The sequence below is a fragment of the Canis lupus genome, chromosome 38, assembly GCF_011100685.1.
Source record: "Canis lupus familiaris isolate Mischka breed German Shepherd chromosome 38, alternate assembly UU_Cfam_GSD_1.0, whole genome shotgun sequence".
Taxonomy (NCBI): Eukaryota; Metazoa; Chordata; class Mammalia; order Carnivora; family Canidae; genus Canis; species Canis lupus.
Window position 1 is genome coordinate 18,649,027 of NC_049259.1, and position 14,096 is coordinate 18,663,122.

Genomic DNA, 14,096 nt, shown 5'->3' on the forward strand with positions numbered 1-14,096 from the left:
TTCTTTCTTTCTTTCTTTCTTTCTTTTTTGCTTACCCAAATCCACAATTGCATCTCCAACACTAGTGCCAAAATATCTGTGGAGTGGCTGTATCTCTTTTTGCCCTTGCTACCAGGAAGCTCAAAGGCAAATTTGACCCTCAAACACAGTATTCTTTAGTGTGTTCAAACATCCACACATAACAGGTGCCAAGTGTGGACTCAGAGCTCTGTTAGATCAAACTATGATGTGTAAGACATACGCATGGTTTCTGCCCCAAAGAGCCAACTGTTAATTATTACATAGTTAGCATATCTTCATTTCTGTTTTCTCTATTCCTGATCTTGTAGTTTGTTGCATCTATCTTTAGGAGCTTTTTTGTTTCAAGTTTTAATTTACATTCTAGGTAGTTAACATATAGCTTAATATTAGTTTCGGGAGTAGAACTGAGTGATTCATCACTTGCATCCAACATTCAGCGCTCGAATAGACCTTTAGTTTCATGTTATAAAGTGATTTTCAGAAGTACAGTCTATATATAAAAGTAAAAATGTTCCAACACTGCTAATAAGGTCCCCGATTTGATCACTGTTGCCATGAATTATATATATTTTTGTTCCTTTATCATGGGGTCTCTCCTAAAGCCAGCTAGACATATAAATATAACTGATACAAAGTTTGATGTGATCGTCACAATCTTGTAAGGCCTTATTTTTCTCTGATCCACCTTGTAAATTCAGAGTGACATGTAACATTCTGTCACAATAAAAATATTAGCCCCAAATTATTATTTTGGGGGAAGATTTGCTTTTCTGTGGCCCGTATATAATTTTGATTTAAAAAAAATCGATTACAGTATTTTTAAAAAATTTTATTTATTTATTCATGAGAGAGAGAGAGAAAGAGAGAGAGAACTTTCTTATCCATCCCCCTTGATTTCATTCCCTTTCAGCAGGGACACAGGCAGAGGGAGAAGCAGGCTCCCTGCAGGGAGCCTGACGTGGGACTTGATCCTGGGTCTCCAGGATCAGGCCCTGGGCCGAAGGCAGGTGCTCAACCACTGAGTCACCCAGAGATCCCCTCGATTACAGTATTGATAATATTTGTATGTCACCTCAAATCCTTTTTAGAAACTCGGCAGGGTGTGGGATGTAAATCAGCATTTGGATAAACATGGCTTATCCATTGGAAAAAGTGAGAGTGGGGAGATGCAGGGGTTAAGGGTCCCTAACCCAGCAGCCACTCGGGTTTAATGTACTTGCAGGGTGGAGATGCAGGTGGACACCCCTCCTTCCTGAAGACACCTGTACGTAGCTAAGGTCTTGCTATTGGGTTGGTGGAGGTGGTCTCTGCACCTGCTCAGCACAGAGCTGCCTCTGCGCTGGGCAGTGCCTGCCCGTGGGCCACATTCGGAGAGGCTGTACCCCAGCCCTGGAGACCCCAGTGCTGCAGAAGGCTTTAATCAGGCCTCCAACTGTTCCACCAGGCGTGGTGCTCAGGGACGTTTGCCTAATCCACCGACACATTCACTTCATAGCAACTGAGGTATGCTGGGCACGTGAATCAGGGAACCAGGCCCAGGATTTTAACAGACCTCATGTCTTCACAGATCTCTCTCTGTTTTGGTGCCTGGGGAGTTCACTGCTTGTGTGCCTCCCCCCTTCTCATCATTTCCAGGTTCTTGATATTTAGTGTGAAGTATCACATGTAGATGTCAAAGATGGGGCTTGTGAGAGCCCACAAGTGAGAAGCTTGTGCAGGAAGCCTGCAATCTGGGAACCTGTTATCATGTGGGATTTTTCCAAAAGAAATCCCTGCTCAGGTCGGGGGTGGGGTGGCATCAAGAGCCAGATTCCACCTGAATCTCACTTGATGCCAAAAATGGTCTTCAGTCTGTTTAATTTATGGCGCGTTCTCAGGACATCTGTACTCAGATGCTAGGTACTAGGGCCACATGTATAAGTAAAATGGTCCTAGAGGTGTTTACTGTCTCATGATGATGATAATGATGATGACAATGGTGACAGCAGATAAAATTCACTCAACTCTTACTAACGTGCCTATTTCCGTGCTAGGTATTTTGTATTATTTCACGGAGTGCACGAAAATTCACCCCCAATTATTCCCTCGATTTAATAAAAGGGAAAACTGAGGCTTGGAGGGATTAAAGAACTTGCCCAAGACGGTCCTACAGGGTAGAGTCGATGATCAGTCCCAGGTCTGTGTGACTCCAGGCTCCATCCTCTCATTGCCCTACTATGCCACCCTCCCAGTCAGAGGGCACAGCCTCTCTGGGGCACAGAGGCACCTCAGCTATGGAAGGTGGGGCAAGACAGGTGCTATGGCTAAACACATGGACTCTGTCTGAATGCTGGCGTGGCTCCTGTTTGCTCATGAGAACATGGCAAAGCCCAGGTGATTTTTCCTTCAGAAGTTATGTCTGCTTGTTCCCCAGGAGGCTACATGAGGGCATAAAGGTGACGGGCACTGAGGGAGGCACTTGATGGGATGAGCACTGGGTGATATGCTATATGTTGGCAAATTGAACTCCAATAAAAAAAAATAAAGGATATTCGAATGTTAAATGAACCAGACAGCTTATGAGATGTTTCACATCCATCTCTTCTCTGAACTCTTGAGGAGTATTTTATTCTTTTCCTTATACAGAGAAGGATGCTGGAACATGGAGGAGTTGACTGATTGAAGTTTGAACAGTTGATACATGTTCCAGCTGGGATTTGAACTCAGGCCTCCATGGTTCCAAAGCCAGGCATGCTGTTTCTAGGATACCCAGGTATGCCATGAAATAGGCTGACGCTGAAGGGCACTCTCTGTCTAGGTAACAAATACTCCCTGGGGCTCTGGTTAGGGAGAACACCGCGCTGGGTGCAGGAGAAACACAGATGAGTGTGACATGGCTCCTCTGAAGGAGGACACGGTCCAACAGGGAGATGGAGTGGGCCATGCAGATGATTCTAGACAAGATCCAAAGAATGTGGTGCTGTAAATGGTGCCTTTGTTAGCTGACCGCCTCCCCCCCCTCCCCGCCCCATTCCAGCAGCTGGTTTGGGATGGCCCCCTTTCACCCCCAGAAAGTCCCGAAGGACCCGAAGTACCCGGTGCTCCAGCTCCTTTGGGAGATCTGCACGTGAGTGCAGGCCCACTCCTGGGGAGAGATTTCAGAGGTCAGGAGAGTTTGCAGCTCCAGTGCCCCCCACCACACTGGTCTCTGGCCGCCCCACCAGAGTACGGCCTTCTCTGTCTAGGCAGTAACGTGTCTGCTTTTTTTCCTCTCGCTGGAAACGCACTTTGACATTTTTTCAACAAATAACACAATTTTCCCTTTGTGTTTCCCTTAATAAAACACAGAAATGAGAGCAAGAAAAGGAAAGTAAAAAAACATGTTCCTGTCATCTCCACTCTGTAACAGGATGTCCTCCCTCCCTTGCTGTCTCCCTCCCACCGCGCGAGGGCCTCTGCTTACCCCGTCCTCACTCTCTCCCCGGATCTCAGCCACAAGCGTTCATGAGTCTGGTGGTGGAGCTTCTGTGTTCTCTGCCATAGATGGGGTAGCTCCCCGGCTGGTTCCACAGATTGCTACTTGACAGAGGACAGGTGACAGGAAGAGGACCAGAGGCATCTCCCAGGTGAAGAGGCATGGGCAGGTTACAGGGACCCTGTGCACCCTCTTGAGGCCCCCCCATTCACTACCCTGGCCTGTCTTCCTCCAACGATGGCAGCTTCCAGACCAGCCTGGCAAGAGCCCTCTGTTTCCTCCTCAAAGCAAAGTACTAGGCTTAAGATGTAGTCCCTGGATCTCTTGGAATCTGCTTGAAGTTGCAAGATTCCTGATGTTTGGAACAGCTGCCTATCTCTTAGCAGGGATAAATGTTGAGTTTCCACACCAGGGGCCAAACACCAATTGTACGATTGCAGTTTCGGGGGAGATGTGGCCTACCAGCAGCCCATGTGGAAAAGGACAGAGGAGGGTTGGTTAATAACATACACGGGATGAGTCAGCGGCCGCCACCGAAAATGCTAACCCCAAATCGGGCCATGTTAATGGGTGTTCTCTGGCCAGAAAGAGGAGATGAGGTCCTGAACACATGGTCATTGGGAAGCTGCAACAGGTCTGGGTGCCATAATTTAGGAGGAGAGGGAAAAACTGGAGCAGGTTCAGAAACAAAGCGAACAGAACAGAGAGGGCAGCTCTGCCCACATCTGACAGATCTTGGAAGTAGGATTTGACATTTCGAATGGCCAGCCCTGAGCAATCAATGGACCAGATGTGGCAGTGCCAGGGAAATGAATTTTGACCCAATATAAACCTAACACTTGGGTCAGAGGAGCTGTATGTTTGCTCCCACCTCTAAAAGTCAATAATTTGGGGTATCTCTCCTAAAGCCTGTCTACCTCACTTCCACAAACTCTCAGAAAACAGTGTTTCTGATAAAAGGGAGAATATGGCTGCATCGTCATGAAGAGCTTCTGGACAGTGGCTTTGTGGCATCTTCTGTCTTTAAAAAGATGAAATTATAGCGTTGAGTCTAAAACGAACGACCATGTGGCATGATCAGGAGACTCTTCCACAGATGGAAAGATGTCTGTCTACCTGCCCACGATGTCATGGAGCTGGCTCAGGTCAAAGTGAAATGACACTGGGGGAGGAGTGGGATTCACGATCCCCAGTCAATCGAGAGAGAGAACATAAAGCATAAAAGAAAAAACCCCGAAGGAACAAAGTGTCTCTTTAATGATTTGGACACGTCACTTAGCCCCATCGGCATCTGCACCTGGACCAGTTCTGCAAAGCGGGTGATGCGCTGTGGGTTCTAATGCTCACCCCATTGTTTCACAGCCTGCAGGCCGGGAAGGCCTGTGGGACCATTGGGTGAGTATAACCCTTCATTGCAGAGAAGTACAGTTGCCCAGAAAGGTGAACCTGGCCTACCTGACTCAGTGGCAGAACTGTCCGGGGAAGTGAGGTCCTTGGATTCCTGACCCCGCCATGTGCTTTCACCTGTACTAGAGTGCTCCCCCCATCCCTACTGTGAACACAGTGCTCAACCATCAGTTAAGTAAGTGGCATTTGTTAATCACATATATGAGCCTGGCTCTGCACTAAGGACCCCACGGCTTAGAATATGATTATGAGACGGTCTCCATCATGAAGGTGCCCAAGAGCCAGCTGGGGGAAAGACATTCCTAGCAAACACTTGTGAGTGATCTCTGCTAATCAGCCTGCCTTCCAGATGCAAAGACCATTTCGAGGGGCCTGGGTCCCAGATCAGATGAGAACCCATCCACATCCACTTCCAGAGTATTCTCTACAGGGAATACTCTGACCACCAGTTAACCATATTTCATACATTCAAGACCTCTAGTGAAACCCAAACTCTGTTGGGCATTTAAAAATATTCCTTATGATGGTATTTGCTTTACTTTGTTTTTTTTTTTTCTTGCCTGACTTCTATTTTATATATTATCCTAAGAATACTTTTGTAATTCATATTTTCCCCCCACACTCTACCTGGGGTGGCAGAAAGGACAAAGGACAGGTGTCAGGGGACATGCCACTAGCGGTCTGGGCCACACAGGGAAACCTCCCAGCCCTGCTTAAGCCCCAAAGATTCATCTGAAACAATGGATAAAACTATTTGTTCTGTCTACCTCACAGGTTTGTCGTAAAGATCAAGCGAAATCATGTATGTGAAAGTATCCCGGAAAGTATAAACCGGCACTCAAATGTAAAGTATTAAACTCTTTGCCCTTTTCTCTCGTTTCCCTGAAGTCATATTCTGTGTTTGGCTTGTGCCTGCTGGCAGAAAGCGCTTCTAATGGCGAGTGGGGTCAAGGCCCCCTGAGCACTCTTGAGCCACAGCTGCCAACACTTTTTTTTTTTTTTTTTTTTTTTAAATAAGGAAGTGGTCCTGTCCTTGGAGAAGGGAATAGAAAGTGCTCGCTATGTGGCATCTCGCCTGCTCAGGATCACTGTGCCAAAGTTCCTGGCCATTCCAAGTCAGTTCCCTGCAGCTCAGGAGTTGAGGGGCCCCCAGAGAAGCCGGCCCAACTGACCCCTCCCGTGGTGCTCACTCGGCTCCGTTTTCCTCACCTGTAATATCAGGATAATCATTGTCTCCACCTCATAGGGTTGCTGTAAAGATTAAACGAGTTAACTGTGTAACCAAGCCTGGCACGTAATAAAATGTTCGATAAATGTTAGGATCTATTTATTGAGCATCCCCTTGGGGCCGGGCACCGTGCTCACCTCCTGGACTACGCAGGTGATTAAGACCCGGGTCGCGCTCCTGGAGGGGCTCGAGGTCCGACCGCTGTAAGCTGAGGTTAGGAGGTGTAGGGAGTTGATATCTCCCTTCTCCCCCCGCCCCAGTACTCTGCTCCCCTAAGTGCGCCCCCTTAACTGACTTCCTGCTCAGTGGCACTGCGGGCTCGCGTCTGGGGGGTCCCATCCCACCTCGTCTCTGCCCCCGAGAGCCCCCATTGGAGCTTCGGGCCGCGGCTCCTCAGGCAGCCGCACACCCCATCCGCGGACGGGGTTCCGTCTGAGCCGGCCGGCGCGTTTGGAGCTCAGGGGAAGTTGGGAACTTTGCAGGGGCCCCGGCTGCAGGAGCAGGGGGACTGGGGGGCTCGGGGGTGTGGGCGCCCCCCCCACCGCCCCCCGCAGGCCATCGCACACCTCCGGCAGCTCCCCCAGGCTTCCGAGGGCGCGCGGGGAGGGCCGCGGTGCCCGAGCGCCCGCGGCGGTGGAGAGCTGCCGGGGAGCCGGGGGCGCCCCGAGGGAGCCCCGAGGGAGCCCCCGCACGTGGAGGGGAGGAAACTTTGCGCGGCTGCGAGGCGGCCGCGGCGAGCCGGGCCGGGGAAGGGAGCCCGGCGGCCGCTCCAGGGGCGCGCTCCCAGCCCGCCTCCCCGCGCACCCCACCCCTTCCCTCCGCCGCGCGCAGCGCCGCGGCCCCTGCGAGCTGCGGCCGGATCCGCCCCGGCGCAGCAGGGCCCGACTCGCACCCACGACCCCGGGCCTCCGCCCTCGCTCCCGGCCCCGGAGCGCCCCGGGCCTCCCCGCCGCCCCCCGGCAGCGACGCGGGCGGCCAGGACGCCCCGAGAAGGCCGGCCGCCCGCGGCCACGTCCCGGCCCGGCCCGCGCGCGCCGAGGAGCGGAGCCAGGGGCCGGCGCTCGCTCGGGCTCCCTCCCGGCCGCGCCGCCTGCAGCCCCGAGGGCCTCCGCCGGCCCCGGCCGCAGCTCCCCGCGGCGCCCGGCCGCCGCCTCCCGCCCCGGCCGCGGGGAGCGAGCTCGCCCACCAGGTAAGGACGGCTGCGCGCCGCAGGGCTCCGGCTCGGGCGGGCGTGTTTCGGAAAGTTGATTTGAAATGCGTCCAAGAGAGAGCAGGGCCAGCCGCGGCTCCTCCCCGAGGCGACTTCCCCGCTCCCGCAGACGTTCCCGGCACCGGCCGGCCGGCGGGAGGACCGCCCCGCGCGCCCCCAGCGGCTCTCGGCGCCCGGGGTCGGCGAGCAGGCGGGCGCGCTCCGGCTCGCTCTCCCGGCCCCGCCCGGGCCCCGGCAGGTGAGGGGCGCGAGGGGGAGCACCCACCCCACCCCTCGGTCCCGGCCTCCCCGCGGCGCTGGGTCCCCGCGGAGCCGTCCCTGGGGCCCGCAGGGGTGCAGGTCGGGGCGGAGTCGGACTCGGGATGGGGAACCGCGGCTGGGACCGCGCGAGGGTGTGCGCGGGGGCGGGGGGGCAGGGAAGGGGAAGCGCAGTTGGGGGGCGGAGGTCTCAGTACAAAACGCGTTGACTTCAAGTGAAATCAGATCACTCGGCAGTTCGCGGTGACTCGCCTCTGCTCCCACCCCACGTTGCTCTGGGCTGGACTCTCGTCCTGGGGACCCCGGGCACTCCCGCCGTGCTTTCCCAGGAGTGCGGCGGCCCCGGGCTCCCGGTCCCGGAGCGCACGGACCCCAGAAGCAGCGTTTCCTCTCCTCCGCAGGTCCTCCCGGCCCGGCCCGAACATGCTGGACGGCCTGAAGATGGAGGAGAACTTTCAAAGCGCCATCGAGACTTCGGCGTCCTTCTCGTCGCTGCTGGGTGAGTGTTCAGGCCGCGCGCCCCGGGGCGCACCCTCTTTGCACCGGACCCCAGCCCTGCAGCCCGGCTCGCCGGGTCCCGGTCGGAGGAAAGGGACCCCGCGCGCCCCGCGCGCCCCGCGTCTGGCGCCCAGTGGAGCCCATGCGCCGTCTGTCCATCAGTCCCCGTGTGTCCTTCCTACCCCAAGCCGCCCCAAGGCCTCCCGCGCCGGGCACCGAATTCCCCAAAGCCGCGAGGGGCGGGCGAGATGGCTCGCGGGCGTCTGAGTGGCAAGTGATTAAAAATACCCAGGGCTGGGTTTTTAATCACGGAGCTGATGGACGCGTCGCAAATGCCGCCCGCTTCTCCGCGGCCTAGGGGCGAGCGCGGGGCAGCCGAGGCTCGCAGGCGCCCAAGTTCGAGGCGGCTTCTCGCCCCCTCCCTGCCCCCACCAGCTCCAGCCCGGGTCTCAGCCTCGGGCACGGCCGAAGGGCTTTTCCGGGCCGGTGGGCAGCGCAGCGCGGGGATTAGCCCGCGCCGCAGGGCCCTCGCCTCGGTTTTAATTAACTGGAGCCGGACCTCGAGGCCGGCGGGTCCCCCCTGCCTCCCGGATCCTTCTGCAGCGACCGCGGAGGAGCCGCGAGCCAAGGGCCTCGAAAGCGCGTCCTGCTGACCTGAGGCCAGGGATTCGCAACCCCACCTCCCACCCCGACCTGGGTGCTTCTCGGGTGTTTTACTATTTTAGCGGGAGGGGTTTTCGTTTTGTCATTTAAACCTCTTGCCTCTTCCCGGCATTCGGAACCGCTAGAGCCGGGAGGTGATGGTGATGAGACTGGAGACGGTTCGGCTGAGAAACCACATCCAGGGAGGACCCCCCACCATCCCCAGCTGAAACGAAATCCCGGGCGCACTGCGTTCCCTCCTTTCAACCGGGTTTGCGGAAACTTCTCGACTCCGTCCAGCGTCGGAAGAGCGTGGGGGGGTGTCCCCCTCCGCAGCTGGCATTGCCCTGGCACGGAGCGCGCGCGACCTTGTGCCCACAGCGCGCGTCGCGGCTCCCAGTGTGCGCTCCGCGGCTCCCACCGCCCGGGTCCCGGCCCTGAACGCCGAGACAGGACAATTTTACAACTGAAAACTATCTTTTCTACTTTTCTGAGTCCTCCCCTGCGCGCCCCAAGGCGACAGGCTCCACTCAAGAGCTGGTGGCAGGATCCCCCCCGGGGGGGGGGGGAACCACAAGAGTGTCGCGAGGAAATGGGGAAGGGTCAGGCCCTTTGGGACACCACGCGCAAGAGTATTGTTATCAGGGGACATAGGCCTTCTTTAAATAGCTGTGAAATGTGCCGACAAAAGCGGCCAAGTGTTCCCCCATCCTAAAAATAGGGCATTCCCCACCCCCCCACAAAATAGAGGAACAAAACAGACAAAAGTCCAAAGGGTAGGGTAGAGAGGATTCCCTCTTTCCGCGGAGTGGGTTTGGGGTGGGTGCAAAATCGCAAGCGCTGCAGCTGAGTCGGCCGGATTCCCGGAATTCCCGCAGCATCTCCGCGCCCTGCTTCTTTCCTCTTTTTTTTTTTTTCCTCTTCTATTTTGATGCGTCTTAATTATTTATATGTGTACGTACGAAAATACACATAAAATCCTCCGTTTAAACCCACCTGCAATTTGTACTCCGGCCAAGGCACAGCACTTTGGGGGTTCATTGCTTTTTTTTCCACAGTACTGAGTTTGCCTGGAGCCAGACGGTATTTTTCTGTATGCCTGAGACTTTTTAGGAAGAAAATAAAAGTTTTAAAGCTTTCCCTCAGAAAATACAACAGAAATTGCATTTTAGCAAAAAGACAAGACCAATCCTCCAAAATTCTTTTTATAGACTCACAAATTTAATATTAAAAGAGACAAGCAGGGTGAGTGACTTAATGCTTAGGTGATAAAGGTGGGAGCGCAAATTTATTTGTAGTGTAATTGTACGGGATGTGCGCTCCTTTGCGCGAATACCTGAGTAGGTTGGATCATTAAGGCCGCTTATTGATTTCCGCCCCTTCCCATATAGGAGAATTTGAACTTTCCCACAGAGTCGCTGTTTTATTAGAAACAACACCTGGTTTGATTTTTCTCTGTTTTCCAAAACTCGGTTTGGTTGATTAGCAGGGATGGGGGGTTTTCCGGGATGGGAGCGCGGGTTGCAGGGTGGGGGGTGGAATCGGCGGGTGTAGGATTGATCGGAGTGTGGCCGGGGTGCTGAGCCGGCGCGGTTGACCCGCGAACGTCTGTTGCTGCTGCAGGCAGAGCGGTGAGCCCCAAGTCTGTCTGCGAGGGCTGTCAACGGGTCATCTCGGACAGGTTTCTGCTTCGGCTCAACGACAGCTTCTGGCACGAGCAGTGCGTGCAGTGCGCCTCCTGCAAAGAGCCCCTGGAGACCACCTGCTTCTACCGGGACAAGAAGCTCTACTGCAAGTACGACTACGAGAAGTAAGTGATCGCGCCGCCGGAGCGCGCCCCCCGCACCCGCGCACCCAGAGGCGCGTTCACCCGCAGGCGGTGCGCTCCCCGGGGCCGCAGAGACGCGCGCGCTGCGCCCTCCCCGGGCGGCCCCGCTGGCGTGCCGGCCTCCCAGGCGCCCTCCCGGACTCGGCTGATCCCGGGGGACACACCTCTGTGCGCGCTCCGACCCACCCGGCTCGTTCCCGCCGCTCCCCTTCTCTGGGGTGCCCCGCGGGCTGCCGGCGGCCAGGTCTCCTGGGGGGCGCCCACGCCGTCGCACCCACGTGTCTGCGCCCCCCGCGCTCTGGGATGGGAGCAAGCCGTGCGGCTTCAGCTCCCGCGGCCTCCGGCGCGGCCCGTCCCCTGTGCGCATCTGTCCACGGGCGTCCCGACAGCCGGGGCTCAGCAATGCTGCTTCCTCTGCGCTCTGCGCACACCCCGTTTGCCTTTGCTCTCCATGATGCCCCGGACCCCTCCTTCTCCGCCCAGAGTCTCCAAAACCCTGGGGGCACAGGGGCCCTTAGGCCGGAAGCGCGGCCTGGTCTGAGGCCCCCTCCTCCCTTGCACGCCTCCCCTCCCCCGAATCCCCCGTGGGGGTGTGCACCGCAGCCCCGCACCGGATTCACTTCTCTCCAGCCGAGGTGAACGTTCTGGGGTGTTCTGAGAATTAGTTGGCAGGTATTTAAGCAAGTAGATTATTTGGAATCTCGATTTCTGTAATGCCTTAAAGCCTGGATGCGGCCGGGAGTGGGAGTTAGAAGGATTTCCTGGTTCTCGCCAGGCAGGCCCAGAGTTGCTTAGTGGGTCCATGGAGAAGGGGAATTGCTTTTCCTTGCAAGAGCGGCTAGTTCACGGGGACACTGGCTTCGCAAAGCTGATCACGCACGGTTTGGAGGAAAATGCAGCCGAACGCAGGCCTGTGTGTGTGTGTGTGTTTTTTTTTGCACACGAGGATTGGTGTGTATGGCCAAGGGGCCGCGCGTGCGTGCACAGAATTCCGAATGTGTTACTGGTGAATAAGACAGCAGTAGGTGAGGATAATCGAAGGAGGGGCAGTGTGCACGAAAAGCAGCTCCTATCACGGTATTCAAAACACAGCCAAGGGGTGTGTGTGTGTAAGTCTCCTTGTAGCAAGAACAACAACAAAAAACGCTGAGAAAAACCAGAAGTGTCTTCCTTTCTGTGTTGCCTGGGCTATGGGTTACTGAAAGCTGGCGAAGCTCATACCCAGTGACCACACACACGCACACAATCTTTTTTTGGCCGCAAAGGGCTCTTTTGCCCACCATATACTTGAGCTTTGCCCTCCTGTGGAAGGGGTCCTGGGCCTGGATGCTGGTTTTGAAAAGATAACTTTGCATCTTTAGCCCTAAAAAAGAATCCATGTTCGGTTTTGGATGAGTTGGACAATACAGAAACGTATAAAGAAATGAAAACACATGACCACTTTACAAAGTGGTAATTATGGTTAACATTTTTTAAAGAAGACATGCCTGTATCCGTTCTTGGTTGTCTGTTTGTTGCCACAGTGTCTGAGTGAAAAGTGCAATTTTTAGGGAATTAAGCAGATTTCGCCCACAGAACTTCAAGTATCACCTTTGGATAAAGCTTCTGGTGGATTGCTCGCTTCCCCCCTCCTCCCCCCACCCGCCCTCTCCTGCTTTTCATCTGAAGGTTTTGGGATTGTGTAGACCCAATCTTTATCTTTCTGCTTATAGATTACTGAAATGTCCACATCCTTCAGGCACAACACTAGCGAATTCAAAAGTATTGGAGCTTAGGAAAGGATTTGGGTTGTGAATTTCTATTCTGTTTGTTAAAAAAAAAAAAAATCACGAATCAAAGAAGGCTTAAGGGTCAACACAGCTGTCTGGCCAGTCAGATCTTCTTTAAGGAAGTCAGGCTGTGTCAAGAGGGGAAGAAACAGTTGTTGTAAAGTACTTAACACAACAATGTCCCCTCCATTTCAGCCTCCCAGGTTTGGTGCAGTTTGGGCTTATTAGCCTACTAGGGTCAGTTCTCCTCTCTCACAGCTATTTCTGCAAAGGGAAAATTGCAGGGATCAACTTGCCAGCTGTTGGCCAGAACCAAAAAGATTTTGTAGAGGAGCATGAGCTGCATTGTTCAGAGAGGTGTTGATGTTACAATGAGGGGTTTTCGTTTTAATTTTAACGTCTATTTCGGAAACACATGTGCAAAAAATGGAGTTGTTTGCACTCGTTAGCTCAATGCACACTATCACCACGGGTCTGTGCCCGGCCTCTCTCTCTCTCTCTTTTTTTAAAAGGATGACTTTTATTCCTAGTTTCTCTTCCGTTCCCCATCCCAATCCCAGCCTTCTTCAAAACAAAATGGGGTTTTAATACATCTGATCGTCTTAACGGCATTAGCATGCATGGTGGTTGCTGGGTTGGTTTGTTTCAAAATTAGGCTCAAGACAGATTCCTTTAATCAGCCAGCTGTTACCAAGCTTCTCGCGGCAAGGCATTGGGCTGTGGGATGAGAGGCTGTGAGACCGAGTCCCAGCTGCCTTCAGGGGGCTTGTAACCCGGCCCTATTGCCTTTCTGTATTCTCCCAACTATGGAGCATTTCTTAGAAGCCTCCTCTAAGGGCAGGACTAGGTGTTGCCCAGAAGCTCTCCTGAATGACCAGATCTTTATCCTCCAGAGGGTCAATTCAGCTGCAGATAATCACCGTGAGACAGGCACAGCACGTTTCCTCTTTAACGAATTGATCATTTAAGAATAATTTTGCCCTTTCGAGTGGGTCTTTTTAAAATCTGAGGCCCAGGCGAGGCAAACAGAGGGAGGACGGAAAAGAGGTGGAGGTGAGGCAGTGGGACAGCGTGGGGGTAAATGAGGAAGCACATCATGAAGATTCGGGGCTGGTGTGCCCTGCTTTCCAAATTCGCCAAGTGTAAATGCTATTCCTTCATGTTAAGATCAAAGAATGTATAGCCAATGTGCAGTCTCCAGGGACGGTCATACACATAAAACATAATATTAACAAGGGGAGTTTATTGTATTTGTTTTAGCCATTTATATGTGCTTTTTCAGGCTGTGGGCAGTTTTGCATTTGAATTATTAGCTGCCTATTCGTGGTGTCAGGTGGCCAGCTAAAAAGGTGAAAATTCTACTCCATCAGCTAGTGGCTTCACCTTCTTGGTGTCAAACACCAAATTTGTCTAATTAAAAAAAAATGGAATTGACAGTGGCATCTGAGACACAGCCATTTGTTTAAGACTTCAGGATGTTTTGTTAAATATTTGTCTCGTACACTATGACACCCTCAGGAGTAATTTATCTTCTGATCATCCAAAACAAATAAGCATTTAAGGTGGAGCGCAGAACACTGATTTATGAATGTCCATAGGAATTAAGAGCTGGAGGTGGTCTTTTGGTGCATGACAAGTCATCAGAGAAAAATAACTCGTTAGGTGGGGCGATATGCTTATGGTACTGCTGAAGCTGTACCAAGTGATGTAAAATAGGAGGATCCTCTAGGTATGGATGTTTAAAGACTGGATTCAAAGGTTTTCAGTATTCCTGAAAGTTA

At 53.6% G+C, this 14,096-nt stretch overlaps 2 protein-coding genes across 2 annotated transcripts in view; one reads left to right on the plus strand and one right to left on the minus strand.

The window, feature by feature from the left end:
• Positions 1 to 8,003, minus strand: part of LOC119868085 — a 30,538-nt gene extending 22,535 nt beyond the window's left edge. Inside the window, exons 1-6 of the mRNA XM_038586443.1 lie at positions 7,848 to 8,003; positions 7,297 to 7,531; positions 6,248 to 6,318; positions 6,092 to 6,133; positions 3,464 to 3,576; positions 3,096 to 3,145 (exon numbers count right to left, since the gene is read on the minus strand). Coding sequence (XP_038442371.1) covers positions 3,096 to 3,145; positions 3,464 to 3,576; positions 6,092 to 6,133; positions 6,248 to 6,318; positions 7,297 to 7,531; positions 7,848 to 8,003 — 667 coding nt within the window. The remainder of the gene's footprint in view (positions 1 to 3,095; positions 3,146 to 3,463; positions 3,577 to 6,091; positions 6,134 to 6,247; positions 6,319 to 7,296; positions 7,532 to 7,847) is intronic.
• Positions 7,926 to 14,096, plus strand: part of LMX1A (LIM homeobox transcription factor 1 alpha) — a 152,203-nt gene continuing 146,032 nt past the window's right edge. Inside the window, exons 1-2 of the mRNA XM_038586227.1 lie at positions 7,926 to 8,077; positions 10,342 to 10,528. Of these exons, the coding sequence (XP_038442155.1) occupies positions 8,002 to 8,077; positions 10,342 to 10,528 (263 nt within the window). The 5' untranslated portion in view covers positions 7,926 to 8,001. The remainder of the gene's footprint in view (positions 8,078 to 10,341; positions 10,529 to 14,096) is intronic.